This window comes from Chaetomium globosum, genomic scaffold (assembly GCF_000143365.1).
Source record: "Chaetomium globosum CBS 148.51 scaffold_4 genomic scaffold, whole genome shotgun sequence".
In the NCBI taxonomy this organism is placed as follows: domain Eukaryota; kingdom Fungi; phylum Ascomycota; class Sordariomycetes; order Sordariales; family Chaetomiaceae; genus Chaetomium; species Chaetomium globosum.
The window spans coordinates 1877529-1902726 of record NT_165979.1 but is presented as its reverse complement, the minus strand read 5'-3'; the positions used below and the strand labels follow the sequence as shown (position 1 = coordinate 1902726).

At 54.6% G+C, this 25198-nt stretch overlaps 8 protein-coding genes across 8 annotated transcripts in view; 3 read left to right on the top strand and 5 right to left on the bottom strand.

The window, feature by feature from the left end:
- CHGG_04325 (uncharacterized protein) overlaps positions 1–1582 on the bottom strand; it is a gene marked incomplete at both ends in the record, with an annotated part of 2383 nt that extends 801 nt beyond the window's left edge. The window contains 2 exons of the mRNA XM_001223538.1: positions 249–807; positions 1405–1582. Coding sequence (XP_001223539.1) covers positions 249–807; positions 1405–1582 — 737 coding nt within the window. The remainder of the gene's footprint in view (positions 1–248; positions 808–1404) is intronic.
- A 1245-nt stretch (positions 1583–2827) lies between these two features.
- Positions 2828–4430, bottom strand: CHGG_04324 (uncharacterized protein; the record flags this gene model as incomplete). The annotated part of the gene is made up of 4 exons (XM_001223537.1): positions 2828–3175; positions 3240–3534; positions 3731–4126; positions 4393–4430. The coding sequence occupies 4 exons, from the start codon at positions 4428–4430 to the stop codon at positions 2828–2830; spliced, it is 1077 nt and encodes a 358-aa protein (XP_001223538.1).
- Positions 4431–4983: 553 nt separating this feature from the next.
- Positions 4984–5712, top strand: CHGG_04323 (uncharacterized protein; the record flags this gene model as incomplete). The annotated part of the gene is made up of 1 exon (XM_001223536.1): positions 4984–5712. The coding sequence occupies one exon, from the start codon at positions 4984–4986 to the stop codon at positions 5710–5712; it is 729 nt and encodes a 242-aa protein (XP_001223537.1).
- Positions 5713–6030: 318 nt separating this feature from the next.
- On the bottom strand, positions 6031–7546 carry CHGG_04322 (uncharacterized protein; the record flags this gene model as incomplete). The annotated part of the gene is made up of 3 exons (XM_001223535.1): positions 6031–6424; positions 6487–7474; positions 7543–7546. 3 exons carry the CDS (start codon positions 7544–7546, stop codon positions 6031–6033), a joined length of 1386 nt encoding a protein of 461 aa, XP_001223536.1.
- Positions 7547–8484: 938 nt separating this feature from the next.
- CHGG_04321 (uncharacterized protein) lies at positions 8485–9320 on the bottom strand (the record flags this gene model as incomplete). The annotated part of the gene is made up of 5 exons (XM_001223534.1): positions 8485–8550; positions 8607–8904; positions 8972–9111; positions 9163–9239; positions 9311–9320. The coding sequence occupies 5 exons, from the start codon at positions 9318–9320 to the stop codon at positions 8485–8487; spliced, it is 591 nt and encodes a 196-aa protein (XP_001223535.1).
- Positions 9321–10524: 1204 nt separating this feature from the next.
- On the bottom strand, positions 10525–11283 carry CHGG_04320 (uncharacterized protein; the record flags this gene model as incomplete). The annotated part of the gene is made up of 1 exon (XM_001223533.1): positions 10525–11283. One exon carries the CDS (start codon positions 11281–11283, stop codon positions 10525–10527), a length of 759 nt encoding a protein of 252 aa, XP_001223534.1.
- A 2620-nt stretch (positions 11284–13903) lies between these two features.
- CHGG_04319 (uncharacterized protein) lies at positions 13904–15917 on the top strand (the record flags this gene model as incomplete). Its single annotated transcript, XM_001223532.1, has 4 exons — positions 13904–13919; positions 13995–14600; positions 14660–14734; positions 14800–15917. 4 exons carry the CDS (start codon positions 13904–13906, stop codon positions 15915–15917), a joined length of 1815 nt encoding a protein of 604 aa, XP_001223533.1.
- Positions 15918–17466: 1549 nt separating this feature from the next.
- CHGG_04318 (uncharacterized protein) lies at positions 17467–24383 on the top strand (the record flags this gene model as incomplete). The annotated part of the gene is made up of 12 exons (XM_001223531.1): positions 17467–17670; positions 17949–18149; positions 18649–19580; positions 19839–20946; positions 21007–21418; positions 21479–21647; positions 21698–21790; positions 21895–22638; positions 22879–23113; positions 23191–23754; positions 23881–23946; positions 24033–24383. 12 exons carry the CDS (start codon positions 17467–17469, stop codon positions 24381–24383), a joined length of 5079 nt encoding a protein of 1692 aa, XP_001223532.1.
- Between the last annotated feature and the right edge of the window lie 815 nt (positions 24384–25198).

Genomic DNA, 25198 nt, shown 5'->3' with positions numbered 1-25198 from the left:
GCCGGGTGCCGGGGTTGTTAGTGGGTGGCCGAGGTTAGTGGGCGAGGGCGCGCGCTCGGGTCGAAGATTGGTGATTATGAGGAGAGATGATGAGGAGCGTGTTGTGGGGAATGGCGTGGAAGGGGGAGGGGGGTAAGGGTAGTATGTTCCCGAGGCTGGGGGAAGGAAGAAAAAAAAAGGGGTGTTAGTGGTAGTGTGGTGGTGTGAGGGTGGGAGGGGAAGGGGGGAAGGGGGTTGGTGGGACGCACCTGGGATACTTCCAGAGTGCTTCGGCGTTGGGTTGGACAGGAATGGCAAAGTCCTTGATTGTGTTTGGCGAGAGAATGATGAACTTAGCTCTGATGTGCCGGAGGACGGTGAGGGCCGGGGAGAAGCACGGGTCGACGGCAATGATATCCGGTTCCACGTCTCGGACGATGTTGGCAACGGAGTGCATAATCTGAACAAATTCCGGTCCCGTCCAGGGGAGTGTGACTTTGAGGAGCACTAACGTCCGTCTAATGACGTGGAGGAGGGGTATCATGCTGCGGTTCTTCAAGGCTTCCTGCTCTGCTGTGATCTCGGGACGTGTCCAAGCCGACACCATATCCACACCGTCGATGGTGTGGAATAAGATGGGCCGTGCCCCAGGTTTGTCTTGTTGGGCATGGTCTGAGGTGCTCGAGACAAAGGACTTGATGGGGTCGAACGAGGCGAAGTGAACTTCAACGTCTTCATCCTCGAACGTGAGCAGAGCGTAGCTAGTTGCGAGGAAAACGCTGGCTTGGCCATGCTCCGAATTAGTCAGAAGCAGAACACGCCTTGGTGCTGTTGTGGGTTTCATTGTCATTCGCTGCGGGGATATCAGTACTAGGAGAAGGTCGACCTCTAGTCGCCGGTGCACCGGAGAATGGGAGAACAGCAGGAGCTTTATCGTCTTCTCTCCCCGTGGGCCCGTCGAGAAGCGGAGGCAGTCCTCTTACCCATGGCCACGCGGCCTCAGTATGACATGTCTCCCATTGCGAGCCAGAATGGATAGGCCTGCAGCTGTAATTGCTCTTCCCTGGCTTCCGGTGATCGTCAGTCAGGCGGAGGCTCAGGGGGAGGGAACCTCCCCTGTGATCAAGTAAGCGAGATCATGCTCGGATGCAGACGGGCTTTGTGCCTCAGTGTGATGAACTGCATCGGAGCAGCCTCGAGTCGATCCGTTGATCTCCCTCGGCTAGAATTGACTTTCTAGGATGGCCCTGGTTTACGCTGAGGATGACGCGGGTGAAAAGCGTGCCCCCATTTGGGGCACACAGCGCGGAACCCTTCATGTTTCGCCAAGATCAGAGGTACCAACCAGGGTTGGCATTGTAAAAACGCAGACCTTCGAGAACCCGAGTATCAATGAGGCTTGGGTTTGCCAAGGCAGCCGCATACCTGGGTTACAAGCGCCGGGTCGGGATGTGGAAGACGGCCGGGAAACAAGCTCAAAGTTTGTCGATCCGGTAAGTCCCTGGCCGGAGTGATATGGACGATTAAGCGCTGGCCATGTCATTGGGTACCCGTTTCCGTGTTCGAACGTGCGGCGCATATCAACGCCCCGTGTCATGTACATGGCGGGAATTCTGGCTAAAATGCATTCCACACAATGATTTATTAGATCGTGACTAAAGACTCCTAAAAGGAGTAGATCCTTCCTTACGGAGATGGCGCACTGGGAGCCCTGGATCACGCCAATAAGTAGTGATGCGCGCTGGTAGCAGTGTTCTCTCGCGCTGCCCTCCGCGGTAATGGGATACGTCGAGACGGCCGGCGGCCCACGTCGGCCGGACGTAGATTACAACGTTGGGCTTTGGCGGCGCCCTGTTCCTGTCAATAGAGTCAGTTAACCAAGGAACCGGTATTGAGGCGAGCCGTTGGACCGGTTACCATCCCGAAGTTTTGCTCCTCTGGCGAACCGTGGTCGAACCGCCGTAAGAAAGTCTAGTTCAAACCGATATGAAGGATGGAGTGCCCAATTGCGAGTCGCTCAAACGTATGGCTGCGGCCCGCTGCCTTTTTGTGCCGGATCTCTGGGTTGTTAGGCAGTTAATTCACGGTTGCCTTGGGAGAAACATTGCCAAACAGCAGACCACCAGAAATACAGAAATGCAGTGATTCCACTGCGGGCCGGCGCTTATCTCAAAGCTTCCTTATTTGCGTCAGCACTTTTTGAACGGTGAATTAAGCAGCAGCAGGGACTTTCCCCCGCACTTTCCAAATTCTCGCTGCCTTTCATATTTAGGAACAAGTCCTGGTTTTTATACGTTCTGCTGGACCAAAACAATCGTCCTCTATCGATGATGAATCCGAGGAAAAGCCTCGCCAACTCTTGAGACCGTATGAGGGGGCTTGTGGGAGGAATTAGACATGCATATTAGGGTTCTATTGGAAGAGAAATGGCCATATGCAGCGGTCATCGGGAAAGCCGGCGCCGTGATGAGAGGTAGGATATACCCGGGCAATTTTTCGGGTTCAAAGGTGTGGAAAGCTCATCTCTTATGTTCTCTTTGACTCTCGCCATACTGTGTAAACTCATTGGGAAAAGGGCGGCCTTAACGAGGCCCCATTGGGATCGGGGCACCTGGCATGTACCCAAGTACCTAGGCAAGATCGAGGGCGGAAAGTTGGGCATAAATCAACGCTCCTTCCCAGACAGATGGAACATCCCCAAAGAGAATATCCCAAAAGTAGATGGGTAATATTAGCTCTTAGAGAAACTACCTAAGAATTATCGTTGAATTCATTGAAATCTGTTGCTTTCTCGTTCCAATAACTACTCTTTTCCAAAACTTCCGATATCCGCCAAAATATGTTCGATTCAAACACTCTCTCCCCCTTCCTTGACCAAACCGTCATACGTAACACTCAACGTAGCCAACCAGTGTTCCAAAGTCGGCACCGCTTCGCGTGTAGCATTCGCCGCCGCATCTGGAGACGATCTACTCGAACGAATCGCGTCCGTCTCGACCGCCGGCCGCGTTACCTGCGACAACACCGTCTCTCGCTTACGCCACTTCAATACCCCCTTGTACGCTTCGATCACCAACGGCAATTGCATCTGTGTCAAGCTAGACTTGAAGCCGTAATCACGCCTCTCGATTCCGTTACTGTCGCCATTCGTTGGCTTCAAACCCTCACCTTGCTGCAAGGCAAGCGCTTCGGTCAGCTGCTCGACAAGGTTTTCGGTACAGACGTGCATCACAATCGAGCCGCGTTGGCTGAGGAGTTACCGGTTGCGGCGTCGGGTTTGCGGCTCGGATACCACTCTGGCTCGTGTGGATGTTACGGAGACCGGAGCGACCTCCTGTGTGTAAGCTTCGCTCGAGGAAGCCCAGGTTGACAGAGTGACACCGAATGGCCATGGACTGGTGCGGCTGCTTGAGCGTGAGCTGGTGTCGCTTGCGTGAGGTTGAGTCGCGACGCCAACGAAGTCGTTGTTCTCCATCACCATCGAGATGCAATCGAGGAGCTAGGCCGTGCCTGACTGAGGGAGGGCACAAGATGGGCTCTCGGCGCGTCTCTTTCCTTTATCCGTCATGGCTTTGACGTCAGATGTCAACGATGTACCAAGATCAATGTTGTTTGTGGGCACTGGGCCGGTCGCCGCTTGTCGTCTTCCCCATCTCCCTCGAACATGGTTTCCCAGTCTGGCATGACGGACCACTAGACCTTTGCCAGTTTGGTTGCTCGACCAATCGCAGGCGCGCCCATTGGTAGTAACCTGTCTCCATCCAGAGTCGGCATGTTTTGACGCGCCAGGACCTTGAGGTCGGCAACGCCCGCAATACGGCGGAGTCTTGGGCGTCTCATCGCGGTCTTCGGCGCAGCGTCGAGATTACACTGTTTAAAAGAGCTCGGGCCTTTCGTCGAAGTAGAGCTTTCATCTGCCGACAGTGATGGAGGCCCCCGTGGCTCTGCGATCAACCCGTCGGATGGCCGTGGCGGCGCTGGGGCATCTTCGGGGGAAGCAGCCTCGCCTCCGGTTTGGCTGCGTTTGCCCGACTTCAGCCAGCGGAAGAGGCTCTCTCCCTTCACCTTCGTTTCTTGTTTATCGTTAGTCGAAGGCCGTATTGACTTGTTGCGGCGGCCACGAAGGAATAAGAAAATGAAGCGCATCCTGGAGTCGTCAAGGAGGTAGGTCAAGATGATGTTGCAAGATTACAAGGTGCGAGTTCGTTGCTTGTGCAAATTTTCAGTCCCTTTCTCGAGCCATGGCAGGTGACATTTGGGCCTAGAATTCGGGATTGTCTGCTGTCCCTCTACGCATGCGTTGCCTGGCCCTCCCAGACCAGCTGATCTGCAAAACATTCTTCCTCCTTCTTCTAACTCTTACCATGCCATGCATACACAGCACAGTGCATTTCCATCATGTCACCCACATACCAGGTAATTAGGGGTATCCTGCCGGGTTTCGATGTCATGATTACATGACCGGGTGTCGTTGTTGTTTGGAATCGTTGTCTGGTCAAAGTTCACCACTCGGGAAGGGGCCATTATCCCATCCATGCGGAGGTTAGGTTTGTAGCAACAAATCCATCCTTCACTTGTCAAGTTCTTTCGCTTGCTTGATCCACCCAGCCCTAGTCCCTCGTCTTTCTGAATCCAACCTTTTCCGCTGACTTTTCCGCTGACTGGGAGATTCTGCAACTTCTCAACCTACAAGAACTTCTATTACAAAACCATTGTTTCCCTTTGTTGTGGACATAACATTGTCTAAAATACGATCCATATTCGCCTCACCTTTGTTCGACAACAATTATCGAAGACTGCCTCAACACCCAGACGGACCCTTTGTCCCAGCGTCAAGGTATTAGAGCGTTAGCTTCCCCATCAATGGCATTGTTGAAACCAAGAGAACCTGTCTAACTAATTCGAAACCCAGATCACTTACTCAACGCTCAAACGAGATCATAAGTTCACACACCGGAAAAAAACCAACTTGTGGACATCCGAACGATAAATACAACACCGAACATGCCTCCCAATGTACAGACCCGCTCCGGGGCCGAACGAGAGTTACGAGACCGCCAACCCAAGACATCCTGGCGGGAACGGATCAAGCCCGACTGGCCGGCTCCCATAATACAAAACGTCGTCGCAACCGTCGACTTGGGTTGCCGACTCGACTTGCGGCTCATTTCCGAACAAGCCCGTAATGTCGAATACAACCGAAGGAAATTCCACGCTCTGATCATGCGCATCCGCGAGCCGCGCACCACCACACTCGTTTTCTCATCGGGCAAGATGGTCATCACGGGGGCCAAGTCGGAGGCGCTAGCCAAATTGGCTGCCCGCAAACACGCGCGCGCCCTACAAAAGTGCGGCTTCGGGACCGGGTTCAGCGACTTTAAGGTGCAGAACTACGTCGGGTCCGCCACGTGCGACTTCCTCATCCGCCTCGAACGCATCGCCCACATGTACCGCGAGTCGGCCATGTACGAGCCGGAGCTGTTCCCGGGCCTGGTCTACACCATGCTGCGGCCCAAGCTTAAGTGCCTCGTCTTCAGCACTGGCAAGATTGTGCTGACGGGCGCCAAGGCCGTCGAAGACATCCAAGAGGCCTTCGCAAATTTGTATCCGCTGCTGCTGGAGGCCAAGGTCGCGGGAAGTAAGGCACCACCACCGAGAGTCAGAGCCCGCCTTACCCCGGAGGAGAAGGCTGCGAGGAGAGATTGGAGAAAGCTTCAGCGTCAGGAGCAGTAGACGACCGGCAAGTAATATTATACTTGGACGACAGAGTCGAACATGCAGGGGCCATCACAGAACCCGCAGCAGATCTCCAGTAATTCCGGAACTTGTCGCCTTCTACCCTTCTACCTGAGAACTGGGATTAAAATACTAGATTACCGGACACCATTGGAATGTAAGTGCACATAAAGAAGCCGTGCAGTTTCAGAGTGATTGTTAACTTTCTTTGTTGTAGTCGCGGCTCTTGAACCACGCCGCTTCGCCAGCAAGCCCGCTAATCACATACGACATTCCCGCATGTGCCAAGTGACGTAATCGCCTCTCCGCGACAATTCAAACCCGTTGCTCATTAGTAGCAGCCCCCGCCCCCGACGACCGTCGCTGGACGGTATCCAACTCGACCTGAAGCACCTTGTCCACGTTCTGCTGCACCTTATCCTGCATAGCTTTGCCCTCGAACATAAAGCTGAGCTCCTCCAGCGTGCGGTTATGCGTCTCGGGGAACAGCAAGTACACCGTGGCGATCTCGACCAGGATCCAGACGCAGTATACGATGTAGTATTTCCAGCCGATGGAATCGAGCGCGATCGGGTTGACATAAGTGTTGAAGAAGACGGCGAAACGGACTGTCAGCTGCTCCACGGCGATGCCCTTGGATCGTTGTTGGTAGGGGAAGATCTCGACCATATACGTGTATGCTAGGGCGTTCCAGCCGATGTTGTAAAACCTATTTTCCCGTCTGTTAATCCTTGCGCCCCCAACGAGCAGTGCGAATGCGAAGTAACTTACGGCGAATACACAAAGATGAACACCAAGACGGGGATGGCCGCGGCCGCCGAGTTCTCGATCGCCGACCTTGCACTCGCAACGGTCCAGACCGTGTAAACCACCGCCGTCCCAATGGTACAGATCAGGAACATGGTCCGTCTCGGAAACCGCGGCGCAATCAAGGCAATGGGCACGGCGTTGATGAAGCCCCAGCAGGTGTTGCTAAGAATAATCTTCTGCACCGTCCTGTCATCCGTGATATTCACCAGCGCCAGGATCTTCTTCATGTAGAAACTCAGCAGACCGTTCCCGCTCCACTGGGTGAAGAAGCCAACAATCCCGGCAATCATAAAGCGCCTGCGCATGGGCGGGTCGCGCACGACGTCGGCCCACACAAACTTCGACTCGAGCTCCTTCTCCTGCGCGATGGTCGACTGGATCTGGGCAAACTCCAGACGCACAAACTCATCGCCGTCTTGGCCCTCGCCGTGGTACTTTTGCAAGATCGCAAACGCCTCATCCCCGCGGTCCTGGGAGATCAGCCAGCGCGGCGACTCCGGGCACCAGTACATGAAGCCGATCTGGAAGAAGCTGGGCACGAGCTGCAGCAGGCTGGGCAGGCGCCACGCCCAGGTCGACGACATCTGGAAGGTGCCGTAGGTGGTGCCGGCGGCGACGATGGCGCCGACGAACCACGAGGCGTTGAACAGCGACGTCATGACGGGCCGCTCGTTGGCGTACGACAGCTCGCCGATCAGCGACGACGCGTTGACGATGGCGAACGGGATCCCGAACCCGAGCACCCACCGCGACGCTAGGAACATGTCGGAGTTACGCGACCCAGCCTGCAGCCCGGCGCCCATGCACATGATGGCCGACGCAAAGAGGATGGTCCCGCGCCGCCCGAGGTATTGGCTCACGGTCGGGATGAAGGGGATCGCCATCAGCGCGCCGAGTGAGTACATGGCGTTGAGGAGACCGAGACGGTCCGAAGTTGGGTTGTCAAAGTCTGGTGTAAATGTTGGTTAGGGGACGGGCTCGTCATGGGGAGGGGGGGCTCGGGAACCGACAATCGACCCATGATTGGACAGCTTGTAAGCTGTTCATCATGGAAGAATCGAATCCCGACGTCCATTCAACACCTAGAGCCGTGGGGACAAGGATAAAATACAGAAACCGTAGGTTCGGTTTCTGGTACCATGGCTTCGTGTCGGCCTGCGCAATGCGCGTGAGCCGCGGGTCGACATGCTGTTCTTTCGCGCCGATGATAGCCATTGTCTCGGTGTGCGAGGAGCATCGTGGAACAAGACTTCAAGATCCCACGACCGAGTGATCCGGGAGAGGGTTTTAATAACAAGCACCGGTTCAGTTCTCCCTCAACCCCAGCCGCCCGTTAGACCTGCCATATCGAGAACCGCACGTCGATCGAATCCTTTTCGGTGACCTCGAGCATACGGGAAGGAATCTGTTGGAGGATTGAGACGCCATTCGACATCGAGCCCGCTGCAAGGACTTCAACGCCGGGCTCGAGGCCTGTTGGTTCAGCGAATAGGAGACCGTGGTACACAAGACCCCCCGGGTTTCTTCGAGCTTGCAGCTATGCCAAGCTCTCTTTGGGGTTGCTTCCTCCGACGTCTGCGGGGTCTTGACGGACAATAATTGCGGGGAGGACCTGGTTGCCGGGATTTGAAGCAGCGCGTGAACGGCCCCCGGGTGAAAGGCGCCCGAGGTATGTTTTTGGCGGTTCTCGACAGGGGCCAAGAAGTTGGGTTCATAAGCAGCCGGGCATCTTGGGATTCATCCCGACAAACGGACCCGCAGCGGGAAACGGCAGTTGAACAACCCACGCGATGAGGTAAAGAAGGCGGTTGGGTCAATCTCGCCATATTGTGTTGCATCAGCGGAAGCTTGGCGCGGGAAGAATCGCCCAAGCAGAGCCGCACGCGAAAGCATCGATTGTTGACCAAAATACCTTGCCCATAAAAACAGTCTATCTCAAAAATATGAAGCCATGCAGATCTAAGCGCTCGCTCCGGGTTCCGCAAAGACGAACTCCTCAAGCTCCTTGTACGCCTTCTCCAAATCCTGCGCGACGTCAGCACCTCGAACGACCCCCTCGAGCTAACACGGGGAGCACTAACATCATTCACGATGATCCTGTCATGAATGCCAGGGACCTTGGAGTACTCGAGCTCCACCTTGGCCTGGGTTAGGCGTTTCTGGATGGACTCTTCCTTCTCCGTCCCACGGCCGCGCAGCCGCTGCTCCAGCTCCTGCTCAGACGGAGGGGCGATGAAGACGTAGCGAGCCGGGAAGCCCGAGGCTCGGATCTGCTTCACGCCCTCCACCTCGATGTCCAAAACGACGGTCTTGCCCTTGGCGGTCTGCTCCTCGATCGTGGCTTTCGACGTGCCGTAGAAGTTGTCGCCGAACTGCGCGCTGTTGCCGCGGATGTCAGTGGGCGGTCTCTGACGAAGATTGAGGAGTTGCTATGTCCGGTTCGTACTTCTCGAGGAACCCGTTATTGGCCTTCAGCTCCAGGAACGCCTCCTTTGTTACATAATGATAGTCGACGCCATCTTGCTCGCCGGGGCGGGGGCCGCGGGTGGTATGCGATACAGAGAGGGTGAAGGTTTCGGGGTGTCTCTGGCCAGTCTGTCAGGAATCGCGACAACGGGCGAACAACGGTAGGCGTACTTGGAACAACAATTTGTAGAGGGTGCCCTTGCCGACGCCAGACGGGCCCGAAATAACGACTGGGCGGGGATCGCGAACTGGGCTGCGGTTAGTTTTGTCCCTGTACCGGTGCCTAAAACAAGGGAAGAGGGTGGGCATAAGCGCCTACCGGGAGCCATGGCGTGGAAAAACGAACGAGAGACTTTGACGAAAGAAGCGAGTGGACGCCGCATCTCTAGCGACAAGAAATCTTCCGGAAATCTGCCCCGGTGATGGTCGGGACAGGAGGGTGTGGGCCGTGCGGGGTGTTGTGGGGCAGCTTGATTACCGGATGGAGAAATACATGGGATGAACAAGGGAGGGTTAGGGTAGGAACGTCAGCCTGGGAATGCACTAACACCACCAAGACCAACACCTCCAGCATCACCGCCTTCATCTCCTAAGTGGCTATCACCGTCCAAGGAGTTGCCCATCACGGCATAACCGGCATTCAAGTAGGGTGTTGGCGGTAATGCGATGGTCAGTGGCAAGAAAGCACACCATTATATCCAAAACTTGGAAGCGTTTGGGCTCAAACGGATCCTCTGCGGCTCCCGAGTTCCTTTGCAATGCCAGTTCTGAGAAACAGATGTTGCAAAAGTGGAAGGATTAACTTGGGATGTTCCGGAGAAGGTAAGTGGTTTAACTCGTGGTATACAACTTAGGTATACAAAGGCCATCCAGATACCTCCAGGAAAGGTAGGTACCTCGCGTACGGCCTCCTGTGGACATTAAACGCAGTGATCGGATCGAATCGGAATTCAGTAGCGGTTTTATTAAACTGCATCAATCATAATCAACCTCGCGGAGATGGACTTAACCCATCTAATGGACGCAAAGGCGCCAAAGTTTCAACTACACATCACATCCGACAACTTCAAGGGGGGGGAACTAGGAAGGGGGGGGGTTGACAAGACACTCAACCTATTCCACAAAATATCGGACGAGGTAGCGGCCATCTAAAACAACATTCTGGAACATAAGAAAAGGAGCGACGCCACTACAAAAGCAACCAAGACGGCTAGGTACCTATGCTGTCACGGATGTGCCAACGGGCGGAACCACAGGCCAATCGCTAAACAAGCCAATCAGGGAACCCACATGAGAGGCTCAGTGAGCTCAGTTGAAGGGTACAACTGAGCACACTGAGCACACAGGTAGCTGCTATATAGTAGGTAGTAGTATCTAGTTACATAACTCCTTACTGATGCATAGTAATCTCGCAGCATAGTCTTGAAAACCACCAAGTATCCAAAACACCACAACCAAACCGCATCACAACCTCCTGATTCCTGCCTGCCAACGAATAACCCTCGTATAGACCAGAAAGCTCGTGACTTCAACTCAAGCAGCTCTTCCAATTCCAAACGCCGAACTCGACCGCCTCCGTTTCCCAGCGCTTGGCTTCCTCGCCAATATTTCAGCCTCTCTCTGTGATTGCGTCACGAGATAGTAGTCCCCGACATCTTGCCCGCTCGCCTCGCCCCCGAGATTCAACGTCTCAATCACCTCTATCGACGTCTGTTTCACAATCACGCCGAGCCTGACACTCGTCGTGCGGGCTGACTCAAGGTCTATGTCGTAAGAGGCCGTGCCGCCACCGCCGCCGCCCTCGTCGTTGCGGGTGTATATGTTCTCTTCGCTGTCGTGTCCCGAGAAGTTGGGGATAGGATTAACGCTCCGGGGGCCCATCCCACGCCGCGGGTTCTTGTTCTCGATGATAAAGCCTCGCAGCTTCACGTCTCCGTTTTGGGACAACCTCGCTGCTCTGTTTGCGGAAGAGGAGAGTGATCGGAGGCTGCCGATGATTGGGCAGAAACAACGAGCGATGAGGGACGAGAGGATGGGCAGGTTGGAGGTGACCACAGCGACAAATGTTTCTCGGACGGCCCACGACCCTGCCTTTTGGGCACCATTGACTGGGTCCTGTAATGGCACATTTGCATCAGCAATTGTTTTCATGTCATTAGAGTTGGTGGGGGTCCAGACAGTGATGATCAGTATGCAACGCAAGATGCCTGCCGCGGTTACGAAAACGCCGCCAGAAAAGAGAAGAATGACGCCAGCCTTCTTAAGGGGTTTCAACGAAGAGGCCCAGAGCATGGGGATCGGGATGCTCATAAGGTAAAGGTCGGTCACTACATTCAAAACGACCGTGACAAAGATGTCAATCTTCGAGATAGCGGGTTGACAGGAATCTGATCTCAGTCAGCAACCTCCGCAGAGGATAAGGATGGAGCACTCACTCCCAGGGTCAGGGTATATTTGCCAGTTCTTCTCAAAAGGATAGCAGCCAAAGAGGATAGAGAGAAGAACAGCGACCCAAGTCGCCCCGATGAGAATAAACCCAGCATATATGCGGTTCTCAAGGCCCAGGCCATCCTGCAATTGCCATCAGCTGTGGTTTGAGTCGCAGGAAGCACGAGGTGTCATACCGTAAGACGGAGATAAAGGTTGCACATGGCGGCTTTGATGACCCAGAGCAAGAGCGTGTAAGTAGACCAGCCAGCAACTTGTGTCTTGGAACCATTGACCCTTGAAATCTGTCAGACCTGAATTGAGCCTTCTTGACTAGTAATTCCTCTTACCGCCAGTGGTACTCCTCGCTATTCAGATCCAGCAGCCGACGTTGTTCGTCAGTCATGGCATTGTTGGCGAGCCCTTTCCAAAATGCCCCGACCGAGTAAGCAAGATACGTCTCGGCGGAATAAACCACCTGTCTATCGAGTTAGCAAAAGGTCAAACACTTGAATGCAGATGTACTTGCCGCGGCCGCAATCATCAAGTAGTCGTCCGCATGGAGATGCTTGATTCCGGACGAAGATATCCTGATGTAGAGTCGGAGGCCAATCACGAATAAGCCAATCCCAAGCAATGTGAAGGCTTCTTGAACAAAAGTGTCCATAGCTACAGTTGACGTGAGCCGACGGCGCCGCTGGATTGCTGGTGCTCTCAGGATAGTACGAGCCGGTCTGAAACGATGTGGCATCAGGGGATGAATCTCACGGTATAAAGAATGTGGGACAGTTCAAGGTTGGAGACGCCCCGTGTTGCACACCCCAGCATCATGATAAACTCATAACTGGAAGGATGAGCGGAATCTAAGCTTAATGGCCAAAGGGAACACAAACACGAGATTGTTTGGCCTCGTGACATTGGCCTGAGCCTGCTCTCGTCCAGATGGGCGAGCGAAACTTTCCCCAACTCGTGCGACCCTGAAGCGTATCTCATCGATCGGCAGGTACCGTCGCACAAAGCACCAGGGCAAGGCGCACCATCGCCTCGGGTCTGGCGATTCAATTTGACAAGCTGCCGATACAGTGCGGGAGCCATCGCGTGGTTGGCGTTGGTGCCTCACACCGCAGATTCATTGGCGGAAGCAGGCATCAAACCTAAAGTAGCAGCGGGATGGAAAATATGAAGGCTGTCGGAACTTGGGCCGGAAAGATGCAGCTCTGCGACGAGAGCTGGATGTTTGTGCGACGCATATTGCATTCTCATGACTTGGGATCCTGGGTTTGCCTGGGACAACCGTGTTTTTGCACTCGGTTTCGCAATATGTTTGGGCAGAATTGCATGGGACAAGTGGCTGAATCCATGCGATGCATGGATACCAGGTATTTCGGGCCTCCATTAGGTAAGGTTACCTGCGTTGGATGGAACCAACAGCGGAAGGAACGTTCTGGTTTTCATGTTGCTTCCCGGGACCAACCGAGAGAGAGGAAGGCGGCCGGTTTACCAGTTCTGACCCTCACCCTCCGTCCCCGAACATCGAGAATCTAGTCCTTTGGTGATGCAGTTTGCGCATCATCTCCGAGCCCACCATTCCCAAATTTAGCTCCGAGGTTTATCGGAATAAACCGTCGGTCAAGCCCAAGCAATAAGAGTATGGGACCATACCTTACCCATGTGCGCAACCGAGTTGATGGACTGAATTCGAAGTCGGCGGGCAGGTCTCAACCCTCACTTCCATGCTTCAATCATCGATTGCTTGACACCCCAAACAACTAGCCCCAGTTTCGCCCGGGGAATGGGTTCCTGCGGCGCCTTGCGGCCTTCTCCGTGTGTGTTACAACTGCAAAACAGTGGCCCGCATGGGCCTCCCAGTGATGGTCCGATCGACAACCTGCACAGCAAACTCATACGAGTCACATCCCACCCCTCTGTCAAATTACATGGATCCAGAGTTCATGCTTTTTGGGCTCGAAATTCGAATGCTGCGAATGCTTCAAGAAAGGGACCCTTTTCAAAGCAGTTCCCGACTTCCACAAGATACTCCGTGGGCTCACCAGGGCTTCTCGTCGGTGGGGCTGACGCTGCAATCATCGCTTGGGACAAACAAAGAGATCATAGGTAAACTCTCCAGGGTCTCATCAACAGCCTGGAGGGTTCGCATCGGTTCCCCGGACGATGCTCATGGAGAACCGGCTGGTTGGGCGGGCTCCTTCCCCACATGGCTTGCAGGGGGGTAGAGTTAAATCTGTCGCTCGTTTCCTGAACAGGGGACCGTGTCCGTCCTGGGGGGCACGATGTGACGCTCGGCAGAATCACATAGCACAGCGCGATTTCCCCGTCATTTATGATTTTGTTTCTCATCCTGACATCCCTCGGTGAATCCTGAGAACGGCGTGCCAGAATTGAGCGCAGAGACAAGACACCACCGCAACAAACAACCCCCCGGTCTCTCTCTCTCACCCCCCTGACGTCCTAATCATCATCCAAAATGGAGACGCTCGATTGTGTCGTAGTCGGAACAGGCGGGTGATTGCACTCTTCTGGGAGATATGAGACTTGCCCGTTAACATGTATGATAGGCATCTTCGGCCTTGCCGCCGCAAAAACATTCCATCAACTGGAACCCCAAAGGAGCCTAGCCATTCTGGACTCCGGAACTACCGTTGGGGGTGTCTGGGCTGAGGAGCGGCTGTACCCTGGCCTCAAGACTAACAATATGCTGGGGACCTTCGAGTATCCGGACTTTCCTATGCGCACTGACACCTTTGGCGTCAAACCCGGAGAACACATGCCGGGAGAGGTCATGTTCAAATACCTCACTCAGTATGCTGAAAAGTTTGGCATTTTTGACAAGATCCGCTTTCAGTCAGCGGTCTCTGTCGCCGAGCACCAAGACACCCCCGAAGGAGGGTGGATCTTGACAGTCCAAAATGGTGCCGCCCAATCCCGAATCTTTGCACGCAAGCTGGTTATGGCTGGAGGACTCACCTCCGAGCCGTTTCTGCCGCACATTGAGGGTCAAGAGAAGTTTGGGGTACCCATTTTCCACAGCAGAGACTTCACCAAGTACGCCGGAACACTCGATTCTGCCAAGACAGTGACTATATTCGGCGGGACAAAGTCAGCTTGGGATGTCGCCTACGCTTATGCTTCAAAGGGTGTCAAGGTAAACTGGGTGATACGAGGTGGGTCGTCCCCCGGCGTGTGGTACTCTGTTCGAAGCTCACATGTCTGCCTCCTGCAGCAAGCGGCCATGGGCCAATTTGGATATCGCCTCCTTACGTTACGCCGCTTAAGAAATGGCTCGAGAAACTGGTCCGTAAGTACGATCGTAACCGTGTTCAAGACCAGTGGTTTTGACAGCCCGTTGACCCTGCCGTACAGACACACGCCTACTTACGTGGTTCAGTCCTTGCATATGGGGTGACGTCGATGGTTATGGTTGGATCCGCCGCTTCTATCACGGGTCCGCGCTCGGCCGTGCGATTACGAACGCTTTCTGGTTTATCCTCGGCAACGACGTCCTGACCTTGAACAAATACGACTCACATCCGGAGATACAAAAGCTCAAGCCGTGGAGTCAGGCGATGTTCACGGCATCCTCCTTCTCCATCCTGAACTACCCAACCGATATTTTTGACTTTGTGCGAGATGGTACCATCATTGTGCACATCGCTGACCTTACAAGACTGTCTGAGAGAACTGTGCATCTATCCGACGGTACACAGCTTGACACGGACGCGCTCTGCTGTGTCACCGGCTGGAAACATGTGCCGCCTGTCAAGTTCCTGCCCGAAGGCATCGACAGAGAGCTGGGACTTCCTCGCAAGCCCTCGGAAGACGACTTCTTCAGCCCTACGCAAGTGAAGCTCGCTGACGAGACGATCCTCTCGCGCTTCCCGCGACTGCGCGACCAACCCGTGCAGAATAAACACCTGACACCGCTCCTCGCCACTAAGGGGCTCACAACCACGGACGCCATCAACCCCTCCACACCGCTCACCCCCTGGACGCTGTACCGCTTCATCGCACCCCCATCCGAGCGCCTCCTCCAGACTCGCGACATCGCCTTCGCCGGCATGCTCCTCAACTTCTCCACCACCCTCGTCGCCCACGCCCAAAGCCTCTGGATCGCCGCTTACTTCACCGACCGCCTCCCCGCCACCGTCCTCCCACCAACACCACCACCCCCCACCAACAACGCGAAGGTGGAAGAAGAAGACCAACAGCACGACCAACCCAAAACCATAACCGACGTGCGCACCGAGACCCGCTTGCACGCGCGCTTCGGCCGCTGGCGGTACCCGGCCGGGCATGGCGCCCAGTTCCCGGACTTTGTCTTTGACGCGCTGCCGTATGTGGATTTGTTGGTGAGTGATCTGGGCTTGAAGGTGCATCGCAAGCGGGGGTGGTGGGCGGAGGTGACGGAGCCGTATGGCCCAGAGGATTATCGGGGGTTGGTGGGGGAGTGGGTGAGAAGGGTGGAGGGGGTGGAGAGTTAAGTGCTGCTGGTTGGGGTTGGGGGTTGGGGGTTGGGGGTTACTTGTTCGGTGGATTTGTGCAGTGTACGAAGTGGGAGGGTATGTTCTTGGATACTTTTATGTTTCTCGGTCAAGGTAGTTAGTCATTTGATGTACGTAGTTGACGGTGGGACCCGTGGATTTTGTGGAAGTTGTTGGAAAAATATTGTGTGCAACGGTTAAACTCTGTTTTGGATGCTGCTACGAATATCTCATGATGCATGATATCCCATATTTGGCCAACCACCGCACCCTTGCAACGCATGTGGCGTGGAGAGGCCCCGTGGAAGATGAATGGCTGGACCTGAACACGGTGGGGCGAATTGTCTCCCTCCCTGCCTATTCAAAGCTTGATTTGTGGAGGTGTGGGTTGCCAAGGCTCCGATTTCAACGACATGCGCCAGTGTGTTAGTCGGGACTGGGCGCGGCGTTGTTGAAATGAATGAGCAAGCGGCGGCAAAATGTGTTGTGCATTCGGTGTTTTGCGGGTAGTTCGAGACTACGAGGTCGTGGCGGTGGTTTGAAGGCAAGCAAAAACAAAAATAACGGAGATGGTCAAAACACCATTAAGCTTGGTTCGTGATATTTTTGCGCTGCACGTTGTGGGCTGCGTTGATGGAGTAGGATTGTTGGAGGAAAATAAATTCAAGAAATAACATGAATGGATAGATACAAAATAGAAGAGGCTTGGAAAGCGAGGTGGTTAAAGGAACGGGACGGCAGGGCAATCACCAGGCCGGCGGACGACTTTGACCATCAGCAGGAGACGCTATTCCGGAACGAAACCCTAAGGAGGCACGACGGTCTCAGCAAGGCGAAGAGCTCACTGCTGATTCAAATCCGGACGGGAGCAATCGGCCTACGGGACTTCTTGTTCACACGGGGAGTCCCGGAGGTTCTAACGCCTGCCTGCGAGTGTGGCGAGGGACGAGAGACTGCCGAACACCTGGTAGTGTGGTGTTTGGCCCCACCGTTGACTCGAAGATGGGAGAAGACTGGAATTAGGACACGACGGGACTTTTACTCTGTTCTACACGCATCAATCCCACGACTGCACGGCTGGCGAGGAGAGTCCTCGACTGGCTGATGGACTCGGGGAAGCTGCCGATGTACACCTTAGCCAGGAGGCTCGAGCTGGAAGCGGCGGCCTGAAGCGCCCCCGTTCGGAGGCCAGGAGGCCTCCTCTCCTTGTATACGCAGACTCACCAGAACGCATCGTTCCTTGATTGTTGGTATGGGTTTTTCACCCGGCCCGGGAGGGCACGGCCTTCCTGTACACTAAATAGCTGAGGGTCCGGCACGCCCTAGGGCATAGCGGAGTATGAGTAATAATAATTTGCAGTCCTTTTGTTGTATTTTTAGTCTGCTATTTGTAATGCATAAGTTGCACATGTACAGAAGAGACTAACATTTTCTTCACAGTACTTAAACAAAAAGCCAAGAAGATGCCTCGTCCCCCTCGCGTCCGCGCCTCGAGACCCGCGCCAGACCTCAAGGCTTGCATGCTGTGGAGTGGTATGAGTTGGTAAGAATGAACATCCGTCCAAGAATCAGATTGGAGGAGTCGCGCCTAACCACACCCGGCTCGCAGGCCACTCCGCGGGCAAAGGCGGTGGCCTCCTCCACCATGTTGGCCAGCTCGATCTGCACGTCCAGCTTTCTGATCGGAACGCCGAGCGATCGGAGGGCCCTGACCACGCGTATGTCGGTGCGGCGACGGGGGGTAATGTTGAGTGTAGGCGATCGGGTCGGGACGTCAAGCGATCGGAGTTCCGGGCCGAATTCCGGGGGGCAAATCGCCTCGGAAGACTTCTCTCGCCTGCTCGGTTTGAGCAACTTTTTACGACGATCGTTTTGGCCAGGCACTGATATAATTATAGAGGAGCGGTACCTGGATGACTTGGTAAAGTCAAATCTTTGTGTCACCCATCGCAACTTGAATCCATTTTACAACCGTACACTGCTAACCGCTCACACTTCTAGTCGTCAGAAAACCAACCCAAGCCCTGACAGCTCGCCCTTGCTGTCGACGCCTTCGAGGTGGCGGCGTGGTTCTGGTCGTCCGTCGCGGTGTTCCTCGAAGACGACGACAATCGGGGGGACCCCGCCGGGTCGCCGGACTCCGACGCGGACGACCGGGACCTCGGAGCCGCCTTGTCGGCAGCCACAATCGCCTCCCCCGCCGCTTCCGTCGCCGATGCCAACGATCCGGGCGTACGTCTCTCTCGCCGCCGGTGTCGACGCGATAGACCTCGACGGCGTCGCCGGCGGCGTTGGCTCGAAGATGGAGGTGGACGGCTAGACCATCCACACGCGTCCTCGGAAGGAGTGGGAGGGGTGGGGTGGAAGGCTGGGTTGTTGGGAAGGGCCAGGTCTGCCCTGGAGGGGCTTCTTTTTTTTTTGTTTTTCTTGTCGCTTCGCGGTTGGGACGAGGGGTTGGGGTCCGGTCTTTTTGCCCTGTGGGGATAATTTCTCTTTTTTCTTGGTCGTTTTGTTTTCTCTTGCCTTTGTTCGGGCCGGTGGAGAGCTCCGATATGTCGGTGCCGGAACGGGGTGGGTGGGGCCTGCCGGAGACCCGAATCTCCGCATGATGACGTGTTCCGCGACACCACCAAGCTTTCTGAGAAAGCGCATTTCAGGTCAGTCCCTTCTTTTTTGCAACGTACTCATTCGATAAAACCTTTGTTTCCGTTTGAGCTGACAAGAATTGTAGTGCGTCGCGCTCCACATCCCAACCTTTCTTTACGTCATGGCATCCCCGCAACAGGCATGGTCCCTCACCGGCCACCTTCTGGCAACCGAAGAACAGCTTTACAAGTCCGCGACTCAGCACCCCTTCCTACTCGCCGGTGCCGAGGGTCGACTGCCCAAAAACATCTTGAGTCGCTGGCTTGCCAACGACCGGTTGTACATTCACTCGTACATCCGCGCGGCGGGCCAATTCCTTGCATCAATCGACCTTCCGAAGCAAGTGTCCGGATCGCAGGAAGCGTTCGAGACTCGATTGGTAGATTGGGTGACTGAAGCTCTCGTCGCCATCCGAAAGGAGGAACGCTTTTTCATCGATGTTGCTGATCGCTACAACTTGGGCATCGAAATCGCCGTTCCATTCCCTGCTACTTCGGCCGCCGCGCAGGATAAGGTTTCCACGCAGGGCGGAAAATTGCCGGGGTTTGTCCAACTAGACTCCCTCTTCTCATCTGTCGGCACTCATCCAACCACCGTCGATTCCCCCAACAAACTACCCGGCGGATCTCTTGTGCGATCTCTCTTTACCAGCAGCGCCGCTACGACGACCCCGCCGACCCTCCTTCCCTGGTTGGAAGGAGCCCTCACGTTCTGGGGCACTGAGCGCTGCTATCTGGACGCCTGGTCTTGGGCCCGCGACAAGGCCGAGGAGCGCCACCCTTCAGGCGAGGACGCTGGCAAGGAGGATGCTGATGGCGGTGCGCTACGCAAGGAATTCATCCCCAATTGGAGCAGCCCGGAGTTCTCACGGTTCGTGGAAGAGTTGGGGAAGTTGATTGACGATGCAGTGGCCGAAGTGGTGCAGCGGGAGGAGGGGGAGGAGCAGGGGAAGGTGAAGGAGGCGATTCTCGGGAGAGTGGAAGGGAAATGGAGAACACTTTTGGAGGCTGAGAAGGAGTGTTGGCCTGATGTTTGATATTCGCCCACCACACGCAGCAGTCATTTAATTAGTTGGCCCAGCTCGCTTCACGATTCCCCTTTTTTCTTGATTTACTTCGTTTCTTTTTCATAATTTCTCTCTCCCGTTTTGGCTTTTTTGGCCAGAGTGTGTCCCAGCGCCTGGTGATTGGTCGCTTATTCAACAGATGCTTGCATGACTAGCAAGGTTTCTCGTGGGGGCCGTTTTCTGATGTGGCACTGCAACCATGGCCCCAGGCCCTGGACGCCAGAAGCTCGAATCTGCCACGACGCGCGCGTCCTCCACCGCGCAAAACGCCGTGACAAGACTTCCATGGCGACGTCAATATCCACGCCTCCAGTTGCGGAGAACATAACCGATTCCGATGAAACGGCGGCTTCCAAACTGATCGAAGTTCTTAATAGAATCGACACCACGCTTGGGACTCTAGACCGGCGCCTACAGATCCTCGAGAAGTCATGGCCGCCCGCTCAAGCTGGTGCTATTGTCCCCGTTGCAGTCCAAGACGCAAGCCGTGTGCTGAAAACCGAGCACTTGGGTTTCATTGCGAAAAGCAAGACCGATCTGGACGGATCAAGCCACCTCCAGGAGATCACCGTGGAAGACAGCGACCTCCTTGCACTGCTGCTATGCACCTCGAGTCCCTGTCTGAATCGCCAGCAAACCCGACAAGCCACTCGCATCGGACACAGAACCTTCACTTACCCATTCACGGAGCTACTTTCTTACCGGGATGTCCTCAATTTTTTCATTCGCGAGTCGGAGGAACCCGATAGTGAGCTTCGATCCCTGTATGCCGACCACGAGGCCAGCCACGCTTTGACACCTCGTCTGAAAATGCAGACCGCAGACCTGCTCGGCTGTTGCGATGAACAGTGTAAGACACTTGTCCGGAGTAGAGATGCCAACATAGCTCGCGGCGTTGTTCTCTTCGACGACCTACCGACTATCTTCTCTCCTGGAATGCTGCTCGTTGGGCCAGGAGGAGAAGGTCTTGAACAAGTGGTTGAGGTTTCGTCGTGCGACATGATAACCGGGACGGCAACCACAGAGGCCTGCGTGGTGCAGGTTTGGCACTTCAGGTGGAACGGCAAGGGCTTCTCGAGAACGAGCAGCCGCTTTGAACTGGGCCGTTACAGCGGGGCGCGGCCGATCAAAGCGTTCCCATACCACCCCGTTATTGGGTTGGATACAAAACAATCAGTCACTCGGTTGGGGGAACTCGTCGCTAGAAACAGGAAGTATCTCGCACGTCTTCAGGAGATCTCTGACGTCGAGGTTGGCGATTACCCTCTCTGCGTCTGGGAGTCGGAGTTCTCAGACGGTTTTAGACATGGTTCTAAGGTATGGTGTTCGATGGAAGCAGCGTTCTATTTGCCCCGTACTACTAACTCAGCGAAATAGGTCGTCCAAGCCATCCTAGACCCCGCAGCCTTTTCCTTGTACAACGAGGAACCACTGCAAACAACCGCTACTTTTGGTTGTTATTGTTCCAAATGCACAAGTTCTGTCTTATCCGAAGACGTTCTTCTGAGCACCAGATATCTTTTGCTGGCACCGGCGAAGGTTGAGGGGTTTCTGCTCGTAGGCAAAAAGTGGACAACCTTCCCCATTCGTGATCTCCGTCCTGTCGAACCGTTCTGGTGGGATGCCGACACCTTAGAAACCGTCGCCCTAGGCCAGGATTTGGTTAACTTTCTTAAAGAGAAAATTACGGAACACTTTGCCTGGCGAAAAGAGATTCTGGAGGGGACAAATCACGATCTCCTGACCGCTGGAAACATCTCACGCAAAGCGTTTGTTGCCCAGTTTCATGGTGAGCACGGCAACAGTACCTGAAAACAGAACATACCTGCTAAATGAAGTGCGGGCACAGGTCCTGAAGGTCTCGGAAAAGCATTGACAGCATCGTCCCTGGCAGATTATTGCCACCGCCCAACCCTTCGTCTCAGCCCTGACGACATGGGTTTGGAGCCCGAAAGTTTCGCGAACAGATTGTCGTTATACTCCAAACTAAGCTTTCGTTGGGGTGCGGTCATGATCTTGTTTGTGTTTTCATGCCCTGGTGAGAGTCGCTTCGCTGACGGCTGAGTAGTTCCGAGGCAGACAACATGCTGAAGAGCAGGCGCCTGGATGGCCTGCTCCGGAACCCACTCGGAGAAGGTGAGAATCGGCCGTCCATGCAACAGTATGTGAGATAAATTGCTCATCAGTTGCAGCACTCGCGCAGACCCTCGAACGCTTTGGGGGAGCCATGATCTTTCTCTCTGAGGACCTACCCTCCTTGGACAGTCACCTCGTGCGATATATCCGACAGGTTCCCTTCCCAGTTCCGTTACCCGAAGACATCAAGAAAATGTTTACATCCTACCTGAGCCAGCTGGATCCCGAATTTGTGGAGCAGGGAGATGATATGGTGAACTGGGTAGTGGCCACGGCTACGACGTTGCGGCTGTCAGTTCGCCAGTTCCGCGACATTTTCCAGCGTGCTGCAGCTCATGCAGACAGGGGCAGTCGGAAATTGAATCTGAGTAGCCTTATCAAGGCCTACACGACGACGACCGGACGACCGAATGAGTGGAGCCTGGTGGACGATACTTCGTTGTATTATGGAAGCAGCCAGGTTTTAGAGGGGACCACTGCGCCAGCAGTGACCAAGCTCTTACGCGATACCTTTAGTTCCTGGAATAAGCTTCCTGACGACGGGCGGCTACCACTTACTGTTTCTGAGACATTTTATTCCGGAGCACCGTCGGATCCCGCGCTTCAAGGTGCAAGCGCCCTGAAAAAAGCCACTGAAGAGCTGCAAAAGTTTGGCAGCATGTGGATCGTGGATTGGGGTTGGCCAAGAGGAATATGGTACCCAATGCAAGGCTGCGCGTACAGGCCCAGTGGACTGTATCGATGGATAGACCCTGATACTAAACACCCCCGCGAGGAATGGGAGCGAGCGGAATTCACGGTTGGGCTAGCCGACCTCATCGACAGCCAGGAGCACGGTCACTCCAAATCCGGCGGTCCTTGGAGGAGGCTAGTGTAAGTCGCTTCAACTCTTTTTTTCACAATCAGGGCTTAGAAATGCTGACAACGAATTAGCCTCCTGGAAGGACTCTCAAGCATATCTCCAACGATTCTAAGAGAAGCGAGTCGAGCCTTGAAGGGAATCCCTCATAATGATGAGCGCTTGGTGTTAAAACATATACCATGGGTTGGAGCGTGTGATGACGATCGACCGTCGTCGGTGTCCCTGGCTTCCTGCTTCGGTTCTCTAAATAGTCTCGTTGAGGTCCATGTTCAGGCGACCACATTGGAGTCGTTCGGCCCCGTCGCGTCCATTACTCGACTGGACTCGTTGAATCAGAATCTCGGAAACACGGATGAACCCGATTTGCAGTTTCATATCGCGTTTTTTCACATGATTACACTCCAGACCGGGTACGTTGGAGACCTGCGAAACACGACTCGATTCTTCAATGCCCCTACGGTTGGAATGAGCAAGGGCTGTTTTACGGTAATTCTATCTTGGTTCCCTGAGCAGTTGCAACTTTGAAAGCACTGAGGCTGACAACTGACTTTACTTTGTTATAGATCTTTCCTGTGCCCTTGGTAAACGAATCTCCGTCGTTAGCCAGCTCCATCCATTGGACGCTCATCTGCCTGACACCTCAAGACTTCTGGGCACCATTCATATACGAAACGTGCGCAGCGCCGACCCTCAGGGCGCAGACAACATACTATGTGGCCGAGGCGCTTAGAACAGTGGCAGCCGGCTGGCGCGAGATCCTTCAGTCCATCGAAAAGCTCGTGGATAGTGACAGCGTCTTGCGCCAGCCTGATCAACTCCAGGACATCTTGTTTGACGATGACGCCTTTTCGACCTCGAAGCGCTATTTCTGGGCTATCAATTTCATCCACGAGGCGGACAAGCTACTGGATGATTCGATCCAACAATGGGTTAGGTTTCGAAAACGGTCTGTGACGCCGTGGACCGCCATGGGATTGCAGAGCGACCGGGAATACTACTGGTACGAGAAGTCTCAGGAGGTGCTCGCCACAGCGGACCAGGTGGCGGAGGAGTCGTGTGAGGATCTGAAGAGGCTGAGGCAGGAGTTTCAGGAGAAGCTGGAACGCATCACCATTATGAGAGACGGCGTGAGTTGCCCTGCCCAAAGCGCAATCTGGATATAGCGCTGTACAACAACCCCCCACGCCTTGCTCTGCTGACAACCCCAGCTCTTTAATGCCAGCGCGGTGATGGAATCTCGGGCTTCCACACAGCTTGGCGAGAACGTTAAGCTCCTCACCTTCGTTAGCATCTTCTTCCTTCCTCTGGGCCTCTGCATGGTAAGCACCAACCCCATTCCCTCTACCTACCGCGACTCTCTTGCAGCATAAATCCTCGCTCATACCTCCCCCGTTTCCACCAACAGGCAATCTGGAGCATCAACGAGTCCTACAGCAGCACCAACCTGGCGATCGTGACGGTTGTCGTGGCTGTCGCGACGTACGCGCTCACGTTCAACCTCAACAACGCGGTGCACGGCCTGCAGAAGATATACGGGCCCAAGCGGCGGACGCTGATCGAGCAGATGGAGGGGGACCCGAGCCTGAGGTGGCGGTGGTTTGGTGACCGCTTCAAGGTGTTTGAGCGGAGCGAGCGCGGACAGCAGAAGCCGTCCGAGTGGATCATCTGGGCCTATCTCTTTCGACGTATGTGGCGCGCGGTGCTGCGGAAGAAGGACCCGGGGCCGGACGAGATGGGGTCGGGGTGGAGTCTGTGATGATGGGCATGGTGGCACTAATGGTGGTGGGGTGTTGTTTGTGATGTTACGTAAGGAGGACCAAGGCAACATTTTTGCTTTAGAGGAAGAAAAAAAAAGCAACAACAGATAACCTGAAGACAACGGCTGAGAGCTGAGGAGATTGTGGTGGATCGGCTAAGAAGGCGGAGCAACTCAAGGAAGTGCCCGTTGTGAGAATGGATTGGATGGCGCAAGCCAAGCTGCTGGGAACATTGGCAGTCGCCCCTATTCCGCGCTTGAAGGAACATGACCATGAGTGGATATAAGTCGATATCGTGTGAAGAACAAACAAAAACAACATAACCAACATGTCTAGCACAGTTGTCTAGGAAGCTCTCAATTGTGAAAGTGAGGCACTCCCTTTTCCTGGGTGGGATTGGTTTATCATGTTTATCATTTTGGCGGACCCAAAACCGTGTTTCGAACAATTAACTGTTCGGGAGCAGCGGGGACAGGGGCCCCGCCTGTTGGGGATCCGGCATGGTGCTGCCGCGCCGCCAAGAACCCCTGCAACCGAGCCGACAAGGGGCGACTCGTCTCCTTGTCGTGTGCTTCGGATCGGCAATTTCGACTTCATTCAACAACACCGACTAAACACCATCAATGTTGGCTCACGGAGCCGCTGGCCTGATGAGCGTTACGTTGCTTTCGTTTTTAGCAATTTGCTGATTATTTCGTCGTTTTCACCACACTCCTTTGTGATTCTGGCAATAAATAACGTTAACTACTTCGTACTTCGTACAACAACCGCATTGGTTTCAGCGTCGCCGTTTTCCGAGACACATTTAAAATCG